This window comes from Rousettus aegyptiacus, unplaced genomic scaffold (assembly GCF_014176215.1).
Source record: "Rousettus aegyptiacus isolate mRouAeg1 unplaced genomic scaffold, mRouAeg1.p scaffold_m13_p_1, whole genome shotgun sequence".
Taxonomy (NCBI): domain Eukaryota; kingdom Metazoa; phylum Chordata; class Mammalia; order Chiroptera; family Pteropodidae; genus Rousettus; species Rousettus aegyptiacus.
In genome coordinates, this window is record NW_023416284.1 from 791,313 (window position 1) to 805,975 (window position 14,663).

The window sequence follows — 14,663 nt, forward strand, 5'->3', positions numbered from 1 at the left end:
GTCTTTTCTGCTCAGTCATGCATCGGACCAGCGGCTCCCACACTTCTCCATCCACCCTCAGCTCTACCACGACCTTCAGTCCCCTGCTCCCACCGGGACTGGCCGGCCACCTCTGTGTCCAAAGCATCTGGAATTGACCAGGCTTTTCCCCAAATCCGCTGTCATCCCCTCCCTGGACCTCACTGATTCTGCCTCTTAAACGTGTCTCAGACGCCCGCCCCGCTCCCCCGCCCCCCCCCCCCCCCCCCCGCTGCCCGAACCCCAGCCACAGCCGCCTCTGGGCCCCCGGGCTGTCGGCCCTACGTCGGAACGAAGGCACGTTTTGAGAGCACAGATCCAGAGCGCCTCTCTCCTGCTTCCGAGCTCCTCTGACCGCTTTCCCAGTCGCTTCTGTAACACGGTCCAGGCGCGTGGTGAGGTCGCTGTGGCCGGGCTCCACCGGTCCCGCTGCCTTCGGGGCGGGTCCCGTCCTGTGTGCCTCATCCCGTCCCGCCCAGGAGCTGCTGGAGAGGTGGTGGCCGGGGCCCCCTGTCGCGCTGCAGCCGCACAGTCTCCACACCCGTGCGTGGCGCTGGCCGCCATCTGCTGGATGTCGGACACGCCCAAGGGAGCGGCCTGCCCGCCTCCCGCTTCATCAAGGGTCCAGGGTCTTGTGTTCTGGCGAATCTAGCCATGACCTGGGAGGGACGTGGGTGTAAACCGTCAGGCATTGCAGCCTGAGGCACAGGCCCGGGACCTCCGAGTCGCGCGTTCCCAGGTGTGTTTGGTTAGAACTTTAAAAAATCTCATCCGCGGGGCATTTGTGCATGATCCCTGAGACGGCCGCTTCCTGTGCCACCTTGTCGAGCCGGTGTCGACTTGTTTACGCAGCGCTGGCCGTGCATGCGGGGAGGCCACCTCCCGGGGGTGGCTGCCTGCCCGGCAAACTTCCCCGCCTCTTACTGGGACCACCCCTGCACCCCACACTTGGTGAGTCCGGCTGTGGCGGAGACGTGAGCGTCGGCCACTCACGCCCGAGCCCCGGAGGTAGCGGCGGTGGCAACCTACGAGTTATTGAAGGTCTGACAGTCTAGTTCTTGGTACAAACATAAAGTGAACACATGTTGGATTTTAGTGACTTACGAGTTAACGAGGGACTCGTAGACGTTACAGCCGACTCAGAGGGGAGCCCAGGTCCCCCAGGCGCTGGGCTGCGACAGACGCAGATGCATGTTGCCTGGCTGGGAGGCTGGAGCAGGGAGCGCTGTCCCCACAGCGGGCTCCTCGGCGGGTGCGTGCCCGTGGCTGACGCGCCGAGCGGGAAGGGCGCTCCGGGCAGACGCGCGTGGACAGCCCGAAGGCCGCGTGCCAGGCAGCCCCGGCGACACCAGTGCTCGCTCGGGCCCCAGAGCCGCTCACAGCTCCTCCTGAGGGCCGTGCACACAGGGCCTCTGCAGCCGGAGCTGGGCACGGAGGTGCAGCCCCCCGTCTTCCCACCTGTGTGACCTCGTCTCCGCCCTGTGCCCAGTGTCCTGTCCGAGAACGGGGGGCAGGAATGGCTGCCCCTCAGGCTGCTGCGGCCTAAGTGAAGACATGAATGTCGGCAGTGAGGTGCAGCGAGGTGCAGCTCGGGGTGCACTGATCGCGAACACGGGCCACCGGGGGCTTCCTGTTTGGCGCTGCACCTTTGAGCAACACACCGCGAGCGTGTCTGAGCCGAAGGCATGAGAGGAGCAGCTCCCTCGGTCAGACGCCGGCGGCTGTGAGCTCCGGGCACAGCCCCCAGGACGCCACACGGACCCATGTCATGAAGTGCCAGGAGGCGCTGGCAATTCCTGGCGGGGACAGGCGGCAGCTATGGGGGACCGGGGCTTTCTCCTCACGGTGCGTTGCCGGGGCTGTTGCCGGGGGTCAGAGGGCCGTCACCGGGTTCTGAGCCATCAAACACCAACTGGAAACCACGTAAACCTGGAGCTGGGCCGCGTGCCCACGGGCGGCCTGCAGCAGCAGTGGGGGCCCCGCGCCGGCGGAATGTGAGCTCGGTTCTGGGGGTCACTGAATGGGGAGCAAATCAGGACTGCCTTACTTTCTCCCCAGATCCAGTGGTGCCCATTCTGGCCGTGATCACAGGGTGACGTGGGAGCCCCGAGCGTTAGGTCGCCACAGGTGCACCGGCCGCACGAAACCAGCGCAGCTGCTTCTAACAGCCGCCTCTGCGCGTGGGAGAGCCACACCTCGTCCCCATGTGACAGCCACTCTCCCGACAACGCCCCGTTAACGGGAACCAGAAAGCCGGCGGGGGGGGGGCTGCTTCGGTTTTTTCCCTGCAGGGAAAACAGGCGACGCAGGGACGGCAGCGGAGGCGGCTGGGCTTTGCGCCCGCGCGGGCGCCGTTCACGTGCGAGCAGCATCTCGGGTCACAGGCGGCAGCCGCCGGTGGAGCGTGTACCGCGGCCTCGCGCCCAGGCCCTCGCTGTTCAGCCCCGTTCACTGTTGCACACTCGCCCCGTCGCACGCTCGCTGCACACCTGGGAGGTGCTCCTACTCCTTAAAAGCTGCGCCCGTCGCCCCCCTGCCCGCCTGAGCGAGCTCCGTGTGCTGTGCCCGCTCGGGCGCTTACGTAAATCCTCTGGGTTCGGAGTGGCTTCCAGCCCAGCCCTGTTCCCTGTGCGCCCCTCGTTCTCACTGTACCTCGAGATGCGCCTGCCGCTCTGGACTCAGTCACGGGGCCCCAGGCGCGAGGAGGGACAGACCGCAGATGCACGTGAGCCGGCCTGGTGGCACTGTGACAGTGCCGGAGAGAAGTCGGCAAGGCTGGGGAGACGCGGCCACGTGCGGGCGGGTCTGGTTGACGAGGGGGCGTGCAGGCAGCATGCGGCCGAGGCACCTCTGTGACAGGCGCAGGGACGGGGCGGACAGGCCGTGCACGCAGCAGGACTCGCCGTGACCTTGAGAGGGCAGACGCCGCCCTCGCTGGGCCTGCCGCTCGCTGCACTTTCCCAGCGCGGTAGTTCGTCAGTCAGTTTAAACCCGAAGTAGAGCAGACGTGCGCGACACACGGCGGGGGGGTGGGGGGGGCAGGGAGAGTCACTTCAGCCTTTGTTCTGTCGATGGTGCCGGCTCAGCTTACTCGCTCTTCATCTGGGTCACCTGAAAGGGGCAAAACGCGACCACAGCCCCTGGGGTTCGGAGCAGGACCCCCCGGCCAGCGGGCTGCCGGCAGCGAGGGCGTCACGGGAGGCAGTTCTCCCATCGGGCATTTGGGAGGTGTCGGGGTTTGTGTTGTTCCCCGTCACGGGTAGTAGGCTGACAGCCTTTATGTAGCCGAGTTGTCCCAAAGCCTGGACAGCAAGGGACCTGGGATGTGGCAGCCTTCGTCCGCAGACGTGGTACACGTCCTGCCGTCGCAGACCACACAGCAGAAGTGGCCGTGGTCAGTGTTTCTTCCTAAGCTGGAAGTGACTGGACGCTTCAGGACCAGGGGACAAGTCAGGCGAGGCGGGCGGCTACTGGGGACGGAAGTGCCTGAGTGCGGGCCGTGTCCCTGCCCAGGACAGCCTCGCTCCAGGTGGGCATGGGGGCCCAGATGAAGCCGGGGGTCCTTGTGTCAAGGTCACTGTCAGACCAGACCTGAGATCGCGCTGTTGCCAGCGGTTAAATGATAGCGCCAACCATGTGGAATAACAGCTTTTTTTATATTCAAACTTCACACAATTTTAAAACGCAGGAAAGAGCAACGCAGGAGCTCGCCGCGGAGCACAGCCCCGATGCCCGGGAGGAACCAGCCGTGCTGGCGTCTCGTGGGCGCTTCTGGGTTGCTGGTTTTTGTTTGTTTTGGGGTTTTTTTGCTGTTTATTTTCCCATATGGACGTTAGAATCCGTCTGTCTCACTCCGGAGAGAGAAAGAAACCGGCCTCTCCGTGGGGCTGCGTTAAGGATCGCCCGCGGGAACACACCGCCTCGGTGATGTCGCAGCCGCCCGCCCGGGCTCGCGGCCACCTTCCCGCTTGCTCACGTCCTCTTTGGGGAGACCGAGTCGTTCCCTCCGTGCGGTATTCCCACCTCCGCTTAGTTCTCGTCCTGAGTCTTCATCTTTCTGTCATTCACGAGGTTTCGCACCACGATAACATCCGGCGACGGGCGGCGAGCTGTCCGCACGTCAACTCGCGCCCACCGCCTCCCGCATTCTCTTTCCACAGTGATTTTCGGGCGGTTTTCTTGGGTTTGGGGGTCCACACTGATAACACCTGTAAATAGGAGCGCTGTTACCCCTTCCGTCCCAGTGGACGCCTCTGTCCATTTCTGCCTCTGGGTAACGACATTGGCCAGTGCCTGCCTCAGTTGGGGTGACGTGATGGGGGGCAAGCCTGTTCCCTGGGGGGGGGGGGGTCTCCTGCTGTTTGCACAGCACACGCAGCCCGGCTGCCGTGTGCCGGGACGGCGGGACCACGCCACTGCACCTGCCTCGGACAGAGGGTGCCGGCCTCTGCTGCTGCAGGGCCGGGGGCGTTGGGGGAGCGGGGAGCAGCGGAGACCAGGGCCTCCACCTGAGGTCACCGCACAGGGTCCGCCAGGGCTGGAGGCCAAGGAGGCGCTGCCTCTGCCCGAGCCGTCGAACACGGGGACCGCCCCCCGATTCCCGGACCCCCGGCAGGTCGCTGCAGAGCCGTCCCCTGGCCAGGGAGCCGGGGAAGTGCAGCTGGGAGGAGGCTGTGGATGAGTGGGCGAGGGCGGGCAGGAGCTGACCCGGGGCGTTGACGTTTGTCTTAAAGAAGTTCACGTCCGTTCCCGCGTCACCGTCCAGGGAGAACACTTGCGCTTTCTCGAAGGTGGAGGTGGTTGTCACGAGTTTCACTTGTGAGTGATGAATTACATCGTCATCGTACGATGAGTGATGATGGACTTATTCTCACAGCCTGCTTCCTGGTGCCGAGCTGCCCTTGAACCCCCCCGGGGAGACGGTGCCCGGGCCGAGGGTCGTTCTGTCAGTGTGCTCTTGAATTCAAGTTGCCGATGTTTTATTTAGGATTTTTTCACCGATACTGACGTTTGATTGACCTGTCCTTTCCCATCCCAGTTCAGTCTTTATTGGGTTTTTAATTTTTCCTATTTCTTTATTCTCTGGAACCTTCTAAGCTGTAGCAGAAGGATCTCTTGGCCGAGTGCGCAGGGCCTGGGGCGTCTCAGGTGTCCACCCCTGCCCTGCCCCCCAGCTCTGGTCAGCGTCACCCCGTTTACGTCCTCCGCGTGAGCACATGCTCGCCCTCGTCCTTCTGCGGCTGCTCTGTGGTCCTGGGCTCCCCTCGTTTGCTCGGTGTCACCATCCGGCTCGGGAGGGCGTGGGGCCTGCCCCCCGTCCCGTGCTCCCCTCCGTAACGCTCAAGCCCCAGCTTAGCAGAGCCCCGCCGCACTCACTCGGGTGTCTCGTGGGACATGTCCTGGTGTCTGCGCCCCGTGGGGGATCCAAGGCCGGCCTGGCCCCGTGCGTGTCCCGGGCAGCGCGCACCCCTGCGGTGGCCTGGCTCTGAAGCCCGTCCTCCCGGGCACCTCTGCAGGGCTCCGATCTTCGTGAGTCCAGCATCGCGAGTCAGTCTGGGTCGTGACCCGTGAGCCCGCGGCGTGTTCGCTTGGGAACAAGGAGCCCCTGTCCTCCGATTGTGCCCTTCGGGCACCAGCCCCCTCCCCACCATCCCTCAGGCGTCTGGACACTCATCCTGTCCCCAGGCATCTCTCCTGGGACGGCTCCTTGTTTCCAGCCCGCCGCCCCCCCGCCTCGGGCAGCCGTGTTGGGGGGGGCTGCCTCAGACGTGGGGACCTGACTGGGAATGGGGCTGCCCAGCGTGGGTTCGGGGTTCACCAGCTCATCCAATGTCAGTAGACAGTAACTGTGACCCTGGGAAAGTTATCCAACCTTCTGGTGCCTCAGTTTCTCCATCCGTAGAATATAGAAAAGGCTATTTTGCCGGTTTTTACTGTTTTGGGCCCATTAAGTACTGAGGAAACGTCGTCTGCTGTCCCGACCCCAGGGACTGCTGCTGCTCCCTCCTGGCGGGGCGTACGCACAGACCGGGGGAGCCAGTCCCAGGCCTCCGCCGGGCCGTGGTGAAGGGGCGTGCCAGGCAGTGAGTGCCACAGCGAGCCTTGGTGCGGGCCTTTGCCAGCCGCCACCAGAGGCCGCCAAGGCCCGAGACGGAAGAGCCAGGTGTGGAGTCGCGTGTGGGGGACAGCACGAGCAGCGGGAGCGGACGTTAGGAAGCTTAGTGGCAGCAGCTCGTCTGTCACCCGGGGCGTCACCGTCAGAGTGACTCAGCTCCTGACAGCGGTGGAGTTTCGCTCGGGGCAGGCGTCAGAAGCAGCACTGAGGGTCACCTGCGAACCGCGCCCTGTGCTGCAGGCTAAATTCATTCCTCATCAGCAAGTGACCTGGGACCTAGGACCGCAGGCGACAGCCAGTCCAGCTGGCCTGTGTGCACGTCCACCCGTAAAGAAGCGGCCCTCTGCGAACTGCCCAGGACGGACTTGGGTCCTGCTTTTTCCGGTTTTTAAGTGTCTCCTCAGATTCGTCAGCCCCTGAGGCACCGCAGCAGTGGGGGTTTTATTTTTATTTTTTCCAGAATCCGTGCATTTCTTTTCTTTCTTTTCTCCGGACGTGGCATTGCTCGTGTCCCCGTTGTGAAAGCCTCTGTCATCACGAATGCCAACATGTGTGGCCAGGGCCCTGAGGTGTTTTTCCTGGGGGGCGCCCTGTTGGGGTGACACCTCTTCCTGCCAGCCCTGCCCTCGACAGGGTATTTCTAGAAAGTTGAGTGGAATTCAGTTTTGAAAATGGAATCTTATTAGATGCGAGAGACACCCACCCAGAAAGCACCCTCGGGTGGCTGTTTGGAGGCTGCAGCGCCCTGTGCGCATTTGACCACGCTGTCGGCTCTCAGGTCTTTATATCCGGGGTCATGGCAGTGCCCGCCTGGCCTCAGTGCTCACGGTGGACCCACCCTGGCCTGCTGCTCCGAGTCATCCCTGCGCTGGCGACAGCCTGGGCCCAGTGACCACTCTCCGTCTGGAGTCCCGCCACGTCCCTCGTCCCTGCGTCCCGCCCGCTGGCAGCCTTCCCGGGCGCTGCCTCCGTCCCCCTCTCCACCCTACCCCAGGCCCAAGCCATCTGCATCTCACCTGGTGACAGGGCACCCCCGTCACTCCCCACCCGCCCACTGTCCCCTCCCTGGGGTAAATCTCCACTCCGCAGCCAGAGGGGTCATTCACTGGACTTCATTGTCCCCATCACGGCCCATGCTGTCACCTGGCCACCTGCTCTCCTGGCGTTTCCTCCAACACCCGAGCCGGTCCTCCACCCAGCCTCCAGGGTGCCCCTGCAGCTCTGCACCCGCCCTGCCTCCCACACGCCTTCCAGGCCTCTGCTCCCTGGAGGGGCCGCCCCCCCCAGGGGGCCTTTTGCCCTGAGGCGGGCATGGCGCCCCTGGGAGACCGGATAGCTGGAGGGAGCCAGTGAGTGGACGAAAGCTGCGGAGTCCTACTAGGTCGGGGTCAGGACCGGGCCGACGGCGGGGTCTCGGGCGTCGCCAGGGCGACTCCTCGATGGCGTGCACAGAGCTCCACCTCGGCCATGGCCTCCCGTTCAGTGTGGGCCGCTTTCTCAGCCGACCTCGGGGCGACCCAGGTCGCCTCTTTCTTTGGCCACTCAGGAGAGGTGACGTGGCAGCCACTGGCCAGAGCAACTCCTGGGAAGGTTCTGGGTCACGGCTTCTTTGTGCCGAGCATGTCTCACGTGAGACTGGCCGCCTGTGATCTCAGCCTCTGTCGCCCTCTCTCCTGCCCAGGCTGTTCCTGGTCATAGAGTACGTCAACGGCGGGGACCTCATGTTCCACATGCAGAGACAGAGGAAGCTTCCGGAGGAGCATGCCAGGTGGGTGCCGGCCAGGCGGGCAGGGGACCGTCCTCAGGGGGCCGGCAGCCAAGTGTGGGGGGAACGCGTACCCCGCTCAGGAGGCACTTAGGAGGGTCCTCCGAGCCCTAGAGCCCGGCACTCCTTCTCAGGTGGCAGAGGGGTGCTCAGCTCTTCCTTCCCCTCGGCCATCGGCCTGGCTGCCCCGTCCCGCCCGGGCCTGCGCGGCCAGGGGGCGTTTCTCTCCACTCCCCCGCCCTTTCCTGTTTTCCGCAGTTTTCCCTTTTCCTCATTTCCTCACTTGGAAAAAATTCCATGCAGCTTCATGAGTCGCCCGAGATGCTTTTGGGGAGAAGGCAGGTAATAAATCAAGAGGCGCGCACCCCGCGCTCGCAGTCCCGGGCTCTGCTTCTGGCTGTGATGAAGTCAACAACACGAGCCCGCCGTGTTGGCCGCCGTGACTCGGCGGCACTGAGCACACTCGCGGGGTCCTGCAGCCGTCGCCACCCCGTCTGCAGGACGTTCCATCTTCCCTGACACTCGCTCCCCTCCCCCAGCGCGGCGCCCCCTCCCCCCCGCCTCTGTCACTGTGGCCCCGACTCCTGCCAGGGCCTCCCGTGCGTGGAGTCGCGCGGTACCTGTCCTTCTGTGACCGGCTTGCTTTACTCAGCACACTGCCCTCCAGGCCCGTCCACGCTCTGCCGGGCGTCAGGACGCCCTTCCTTTGGGGGGCTGAGTGACATTCCGCCGCGGGGATGGAGCTGCTGTGCTCGGCGCTCTGCGCTTAGATGCACCCCGGGGCTTGCGCCTCGTGGCCGCTGTGGCTGCTGGGCCCACGGGCTCCAGTGTCTCTTGGAAACGGTGCGTTCGGTTTTTTCGAGGACATCCCAGAGCGGGCTTGCTGGACCCCGCGGTTATCCTGTTTCATTTTCGGAGGACCCTCCAGGCTGCGTCCACAGAGGCCGCATCATTTTACACGCCCGCCAGCGGCGCACAGGGCTCCAGGGTCTCCATGTCCTCAGCACTGCGTCTCCTCTGTGCGATGGTGGCCCCTGAGCTGTGAGGCGGCGCCCCCTGAGCTGTGAGGTGGCGCCCCCTGTGCTGTGAGGTGGCCCCTGTGCTGTGAGGCAGCGCCCCCTGAGCTGTGAGGCAGCACCCCCTGTGCTGTGAGGCGGCCCCTGTGCTGTGAGGTGGCCCCTGAGCTGTGAGGCGGCGCCCCCTGAGCTGTGAGGCGGCCCCTGTGCTGTGAGGTGGCCCCTGAGCTGTGAGGTGGCGCCCCCTGTGCTGTGAGGTGGTGCCCCCTGTGCTGTCAGGTGGTCCCTGAGCTGTGAGGCACCCCCTGTGCTATGAGGTGGTCTCTGTGCTGTGAGGTGGCCCCTGAGCTGTGAGGCAGCGCCCCCTGAGCTGTGAGGCGCCCCCTGTGCTGTGAGGTGGCCCCTGTGCTGTGAGGTGGCCCCTGAGCTGTGAGGCAGCGCCCGCTGTGCTGTGAGGCGCCCCCTGTGCTGTGAGGTGGCCCCTGTGCTGTGAGGTGGCCCCTGAGCTGTGAGGTGGCCCCTGTGCTGTGAGGTGGCCCCTGTGCTGTGAGGTGGCCCCTGTGCTGTGAGGCAGCGCCCCCTGAGCTGTGAGGCAGCGCCCCCTGTGCTGTGAGGCGGCCCCTGTGCTGTGAGGTGGCCCCTGAGCTGTGAGGCGGCGCCCCCTGAGCTGTGAGGCGGCCCCTGTGCTGTGAGGTGGCCCCTGAGCTGTGAGGTGGCGCCCCCTGTGCTGTGAGGTGGTGCCCCCTGTGCTGTCAGGTGGTCCCTGAGCTGTGAGGCACCCCCTGTGCTGTGAGGTGGTCTCTGTGCTGTGAGGTGGCCCCTGAGCTGTGAGGCAGCGCCCCCTGAGCTGTGAGGCAGCGCCCCCTGAGCTGTGAGGCACCCCCTGTGCTGTGAGGTGGCCCCTGAGCTGTGAGGCAGCGCCCGCTGTGCTGTGAGGTGGCCCCTGTGCTGTGAGGTGCCGGCCCCTGTGCTGTGAGGTGGCTCCTGAGCTGTGAGGTGGCCCCTGTGTTGTGAGGTGGCGCCCCCTGGGGCTTTGCTTGGCGTCCCCTAACGACTGGGATGCTGAGCATCTTTCGTGGCCTTGCCGCTCCACGCGCTCATCCGAGAGGACACGGAGACGTCTGATGCGAGAGCGGGGGTCGGTGGCAGTCCCCTCCACCTCTGTGGCATGTGCGCAGGCCTCTCGGCCAGGCTCGTGCGGGGCTCTCTGCTGACCGCGGGATGTCCCCTCCCTCCCCCAGATTCTACGCCGCCGAGATCTGCGTCGCCCTCAACTTCCTGCACGAGAGAGGGATCATCTACCGGGACCTGAAGCTGGACAACGTGCTGCTGGACGCCGACGGCCACATCAAGTTGACAGACTACGGCATGTGCAAGGCGAGCGGCCCCCCAGCTGTGGTCCCCACGGCACCTCGACCGGCTTGTCCCACTGGGTCTCCCAGATGCTGACCCCTCGGCCGCCCTGGCTCCGGGGTGACCAGGCCCTGGCACCTCCTGCCTCAGCTGTCCTAAGTGGACTTCTCTGAGGCACAGCTGCCCCTGGCATCTTCACATCTGGAGGTCGTCCTCCCTCCTGGTAACTGACTTTGTCCCCACAGGAAGGCCTGGGCCCCGGTGACACGACGAGCACTTTCTGCGGAACCCCAAACTACATCGCCCCGGAAATCCTGCGGGGGGAGGAGTACGGTGAGTGGGCGGCCGGGTGTGGTGAGGTTGACCCCGACCCGGAAGTGTTCTCACAGCAGGCGGGGGTGGGGGGGAGGGTGCTGGCCCAGCGGCCAGGGAGAGGGGCCTAATTGACCAAATGACACCCGAAATGCTCACCCCTTACTTTGTTCCCAGCCCCATGTCACCGTCTGGCCTCCAGCTGTGTTTGAGCCCGTGCGGCCCCTTCTGTCACTCCACGTGTCCACACGAGTGTCGCCGGTGGAGGACACCGGGCAGGGTTCCTCTTAGCAAAGGGCTTGGGAAGGAGCGAAGGCAAACCAGGCCAGGGTGTCCCGAGTCAGTGGCTGCCGCCTGGCGGCCATCCCCTGCCATGCGGTCTGTCCCTCTTGCCCTGAGCGTGAACAGGAATGAGATCGTACGGGGTGTGTGTGGCACACCCCACCACTTGTGTCCTGACGCTGGCAGTGAAGCGCGTCACAAATGTGCCATCAGATGCTTCTAAGCATTATCCTTGCCGTTAAAATGGGCCGCAGGGCGGCCCGTTCCTCAGATACCTGGGGCCCAGGGAGGCCACACGACTGACGTCACTTAGCAGCCAGAGCAGGACAGACAGCAGATCGCTGGACCCGAGAGGCTGGACAGGCCTGGCACGGCGATCCCGTGTGCTGGAGGTGACAGTCCCTGAGCCCAGCCGTGTTCCCGACAGGTCAGCTGTGTTGGAGCCTCAAACCACAACAACAGATGTAGAAAAAAGTGTAGGAGCGTGTCCTTGCCACTGTAGAGAGCTTTTTCAAGCTTAGGTAGATAAAAGACGAAAAATGACAGTTGTCTGGCAGATTAACTCAGTTTTCTGTGTCTATGGTCGAAAGTGCCACATGCAGGATTTAAAGGCCAGGTGACAGGCTGAGAAACTGGCTCAGTGCCCAGTGCCAGGTGGTGGGTTCACGGCTTTGATGTGAAACAGCTTTGCAACTGCTTAAGAAAAAGACCAGCGCCCCCAGACCACCAGGCGGGGTTGGGGACACCCAGCCTCAGTGCAGGTCAAAGAAACGCAAACCGTCACCTACCGTTCTACTGCCCCGTGACTGGACACGCCCTAACAACCTGTCTCCATCCAGGGTTCAGCGTGGACTGGTGGGCGCTGGGCGTCCTGATGTTCGAGATGATGGCCGGGCGCTCCCCCTTCGACATCATCACCGACAACCCCGACATGAACACCGAGGACTACCTGTTCCAAGGTGCCGGTGTGGCTGGGCGGGGGGCGGGGATGCGTGGCCTCCTTCCAGCCTCCTTAGAGCTCCAGCTGCAAGCAGGGAAGGCCGCCCCTGGGCTGTCCCCGTGACGCCCTCTGGTGGCCATGTGCAGAGGCGCCGTGTACATGGGGCTGCCGGAGGGGTCCAGACCCCCAGAGCTCTCCCCGGACTGGGCTCCTGCTCACACCCGCTGCCCAGGGCCCTGCCCCGGGTGTGGCGCCCTCGCTGCCGGGCAGAGCAGGCACAGGGAGCTCCACGGGGGACGCGGCTTCTCACCAGGACCTCGATCTCTGCAGTTATCCTGGAGAAGCCCATCCGGATCCCGAGGTTCCTGTCGGTCAAAGCCTCCCACGTCTTGAAAGGATTTTTAAACAAGGTACGCCCGCAGCCGCCGCGGCGGCCTGGCCCAGTCAGTCATTTTCAGGGTCACTCTGGGACACCCCAAGCAGGAGGCTGGTGTCTTCACAAAGATGGGGGTTTTTATTCACATTAACAAAGGGAAGGACCAGAACATGCCCAAGGGTCGTGGAATGAGGAAGCTCGCTGGGGGAGGGTGTCGGCAAGGGAAGGTCTGAGCCTCGCCTCAAGGCCCTTCAAATCTGGGGAGGCAGGCGCGCTCCCTGCTGACTTGTCCTCGTTGAACACTGATCCCTAGGACCCCAAAGAGAGGCTCGGCTGCCGGCCGCAGACCGGATTCTCCGACATCAAGTCCCACGCATTCTTCCGCAGCATAGACTGGGACCTGGTAACACAGCCTGCCCCTCCCCCACGGCCGCCAGAGGGGTGACGGGGGTGGCGGGCGCTGCCCTCCCTGGGGAAGGTCACGCGTGAGGGGGAGAGCGGGCAGGGATGAGCCCTCGAGCGTGGCGCTTGGTGCTGGGGATCTCGCCCGGGTCCCTCGCGGAGGTCCTGCTCTGTGGCCAGCCCCGTTGGTTCTGGGTGGACTCGCAGGTGGGCCACCCGGGGCGGGGCATGGGTCTCCTCTTGAGGTGGCGAGAGCCCATGTTTGAGCCCCTGCGACTCCAGCGCTGCAGGTCCTGGTGTTAAAGGACAGCGTTTGCAGACTTGCTGACTTACAACCTCGAAAATATGCTTTTATTGAGAAAAAAGACCATAACTAACTAAGTGAATGTTGAACTCGATGGGAAGAAAGGCCCGCTTGGGGCAGACCAAGGTCCCCCTCCAGCTCACGTCAGGGTCTCTGCTCCCTCTGGTCAGCGTCGCTTTCCATGCACAGGACTTCGGCTTGTGTGGCATTTGTGGGGCTCTGGGGAAGGGGCAGCCAAGCCCCCCAGGACCCTGGCCAGGGTGAGGGTAGTGTCAGGACATGCCATCCTGGCCGCACGCGGTGTCCAGGCCCGCAGGGCGATTTCAAGGCAGGAGGAGACATTCTTCCCGCTGCAGCTTTTAGGGGCAGAGACGGGGAACCCCACGCAGCGCACTGGCGCCTCTCAGGGGAGGACTTTGACCCTCGCTGTCCCGCTGGCGCAGGGCAGAGCAAGCCAGGACCCTGGCTGTTTGTAACCCTGGTCCACACAGCTCTGCACACACGCCCCGAGGGAGGTGCCACGCCAGGCTGTGCTAGTGACGTGTCTGTCCACCTTCAGGCTCGTCCCCTGCCTGGCACCCACGAACCCCTCAGGGCCCACACTGGTCCGACCCTTGACCCTTGGCGCTGCAGCTTTAGGGTTCCAGGAAGTGTAGCTTGGGCACTGCCGGAGGCTCCGGCCAGCGCATTGGCCTTGGCGAGAGCCCTTGTGCCCTTAACGTCATGTCCCCTGAAGGTGGCACCTACTCAGTGCATCTCTGCTGAAAAGCCTGTTCTTGGGTGCGGCCTGGGTGCCAGTCGTGCCCCCGGTCCCGTGTCTAACCCGCAAGGGGGCGAGGCGTGGCAGCGTGGGTGTGGACGGTGGGCTCGCTCCTTTGTGGACAGCGTCTGAGCCACGTGCGGGCCCTGACGGGCCATGGAGATGGTGGAAACTTTCGAAATAGCCTAAGGGGCATGCGGCAGCCCTTGGCCTCCAAGAGCGTGACAGCCCAGTGGCGGCCGTGCTGGTCACAGGTGTGCAGACCTGCCCGGCGGCCTGGAGCTGCGCGTTGAGAGGGACGCAGGGCCCGGAGCGCAGCGCCTGGGGGGATCTGCGGGGCCTTCTCTTCTGTGAGGGGACGTGGGGGGGGGTGTTTTGACAGAGTGAGGGCTGGGGTCCCCATGGTGCAGTCCCCCCGGCCTCGCCCCGTGCCCCCCTTCTCCATGTCGTCCGAGGGCCCCTCGCTCATGGGTGCCGGCAGCACGGCCCGCCCGGCGCAGCCCCACACGGTGGCGGTGTCCTGGTGTTCGGACGTCCGAGATCCGGGCCACCTCAGGATGCACGTGGCCGCGTGGGCCGGCTGGCCTCGTGAGCATTTGCAGTGAGCTGTCAGCAGTTTGGGTCTGGTGACTACGGTTCTGTTTTAGGGTTTCTAGGAGGTTACTGTCACCTGCAGTGGCGTTCTGTATGGCGCCTGGCTCTTTGCTAGAATGTTCTGTGTCCTCTGGGTGAGCACAGAGTGCAAGGCTGACTTGACAGGCAGGCCCGGCGGACCCCATCTGTGGGACCCGTGTCCACATCTGGTCTACGTGGGTCCGTTGTCGGGGTGTCCAGCTGCTCCCCGCCTGGCGTCTGTCCATCGGCCGCTGGGGTAGCAGCTGGAAACAGCGTATAAATCGTTGGAGGCCCCTGGTCTCCACAAGGCAGGGTCCTGGGTCCAGTCAGGGTCAGGGGTAGCCCCGTCCCCGGCAGGTCTAGGGTCTGACGTTTGTCCCCAGCCTGCCTACGACACCGAGCAGG

The 14,663-nt window shown here is 64.5% G+C and overlaps 1 protein-coding gene across 4 annotated transcripts in view; it reads left to right on the forward strand.

Annotated features, from left to right (window-relative positions):
* PRKCZ (protein kinase C zeta) overlaps positions 1 to 14,663 on the forward strand; it is a 71,151-nt gene that overhangs the window by 54,512 nt on the left and 1,976 nt on the right. For all 4 annotated transcript variants that reach the window (XM_036227710.1, XM_036227703.1, XM_036227715.1 and 1 more), the window contains 6 exons: positions 7,815 to 7,901; positions 10,156 to 10,291; positions 10,513 to 10,600; positions 11,701 to 11,820; positions 12,132 to 12,211; positions 12,491 to 12,580. In XM_036227710.1, coding sequence (XP_036083603.1) covers positions 7,815 to 7,901; positions 10,156 to 10,291; positions 10,513 to 10,600; positions 11,701 to 11,820; positions 12,132 to 12,211; positions 12,491 to 12,580 — 601 coding nt within the window. The remainder of the gene's footprint in view (positions 1 to 7,814; positions 7,902 to 10,155; positions 10,292 to 10,512; positions 10,601 to 11,700; positions 11,821 to 12,131; positions 12,212 to 12,490; positions 12,581 to 14,663) is intronic.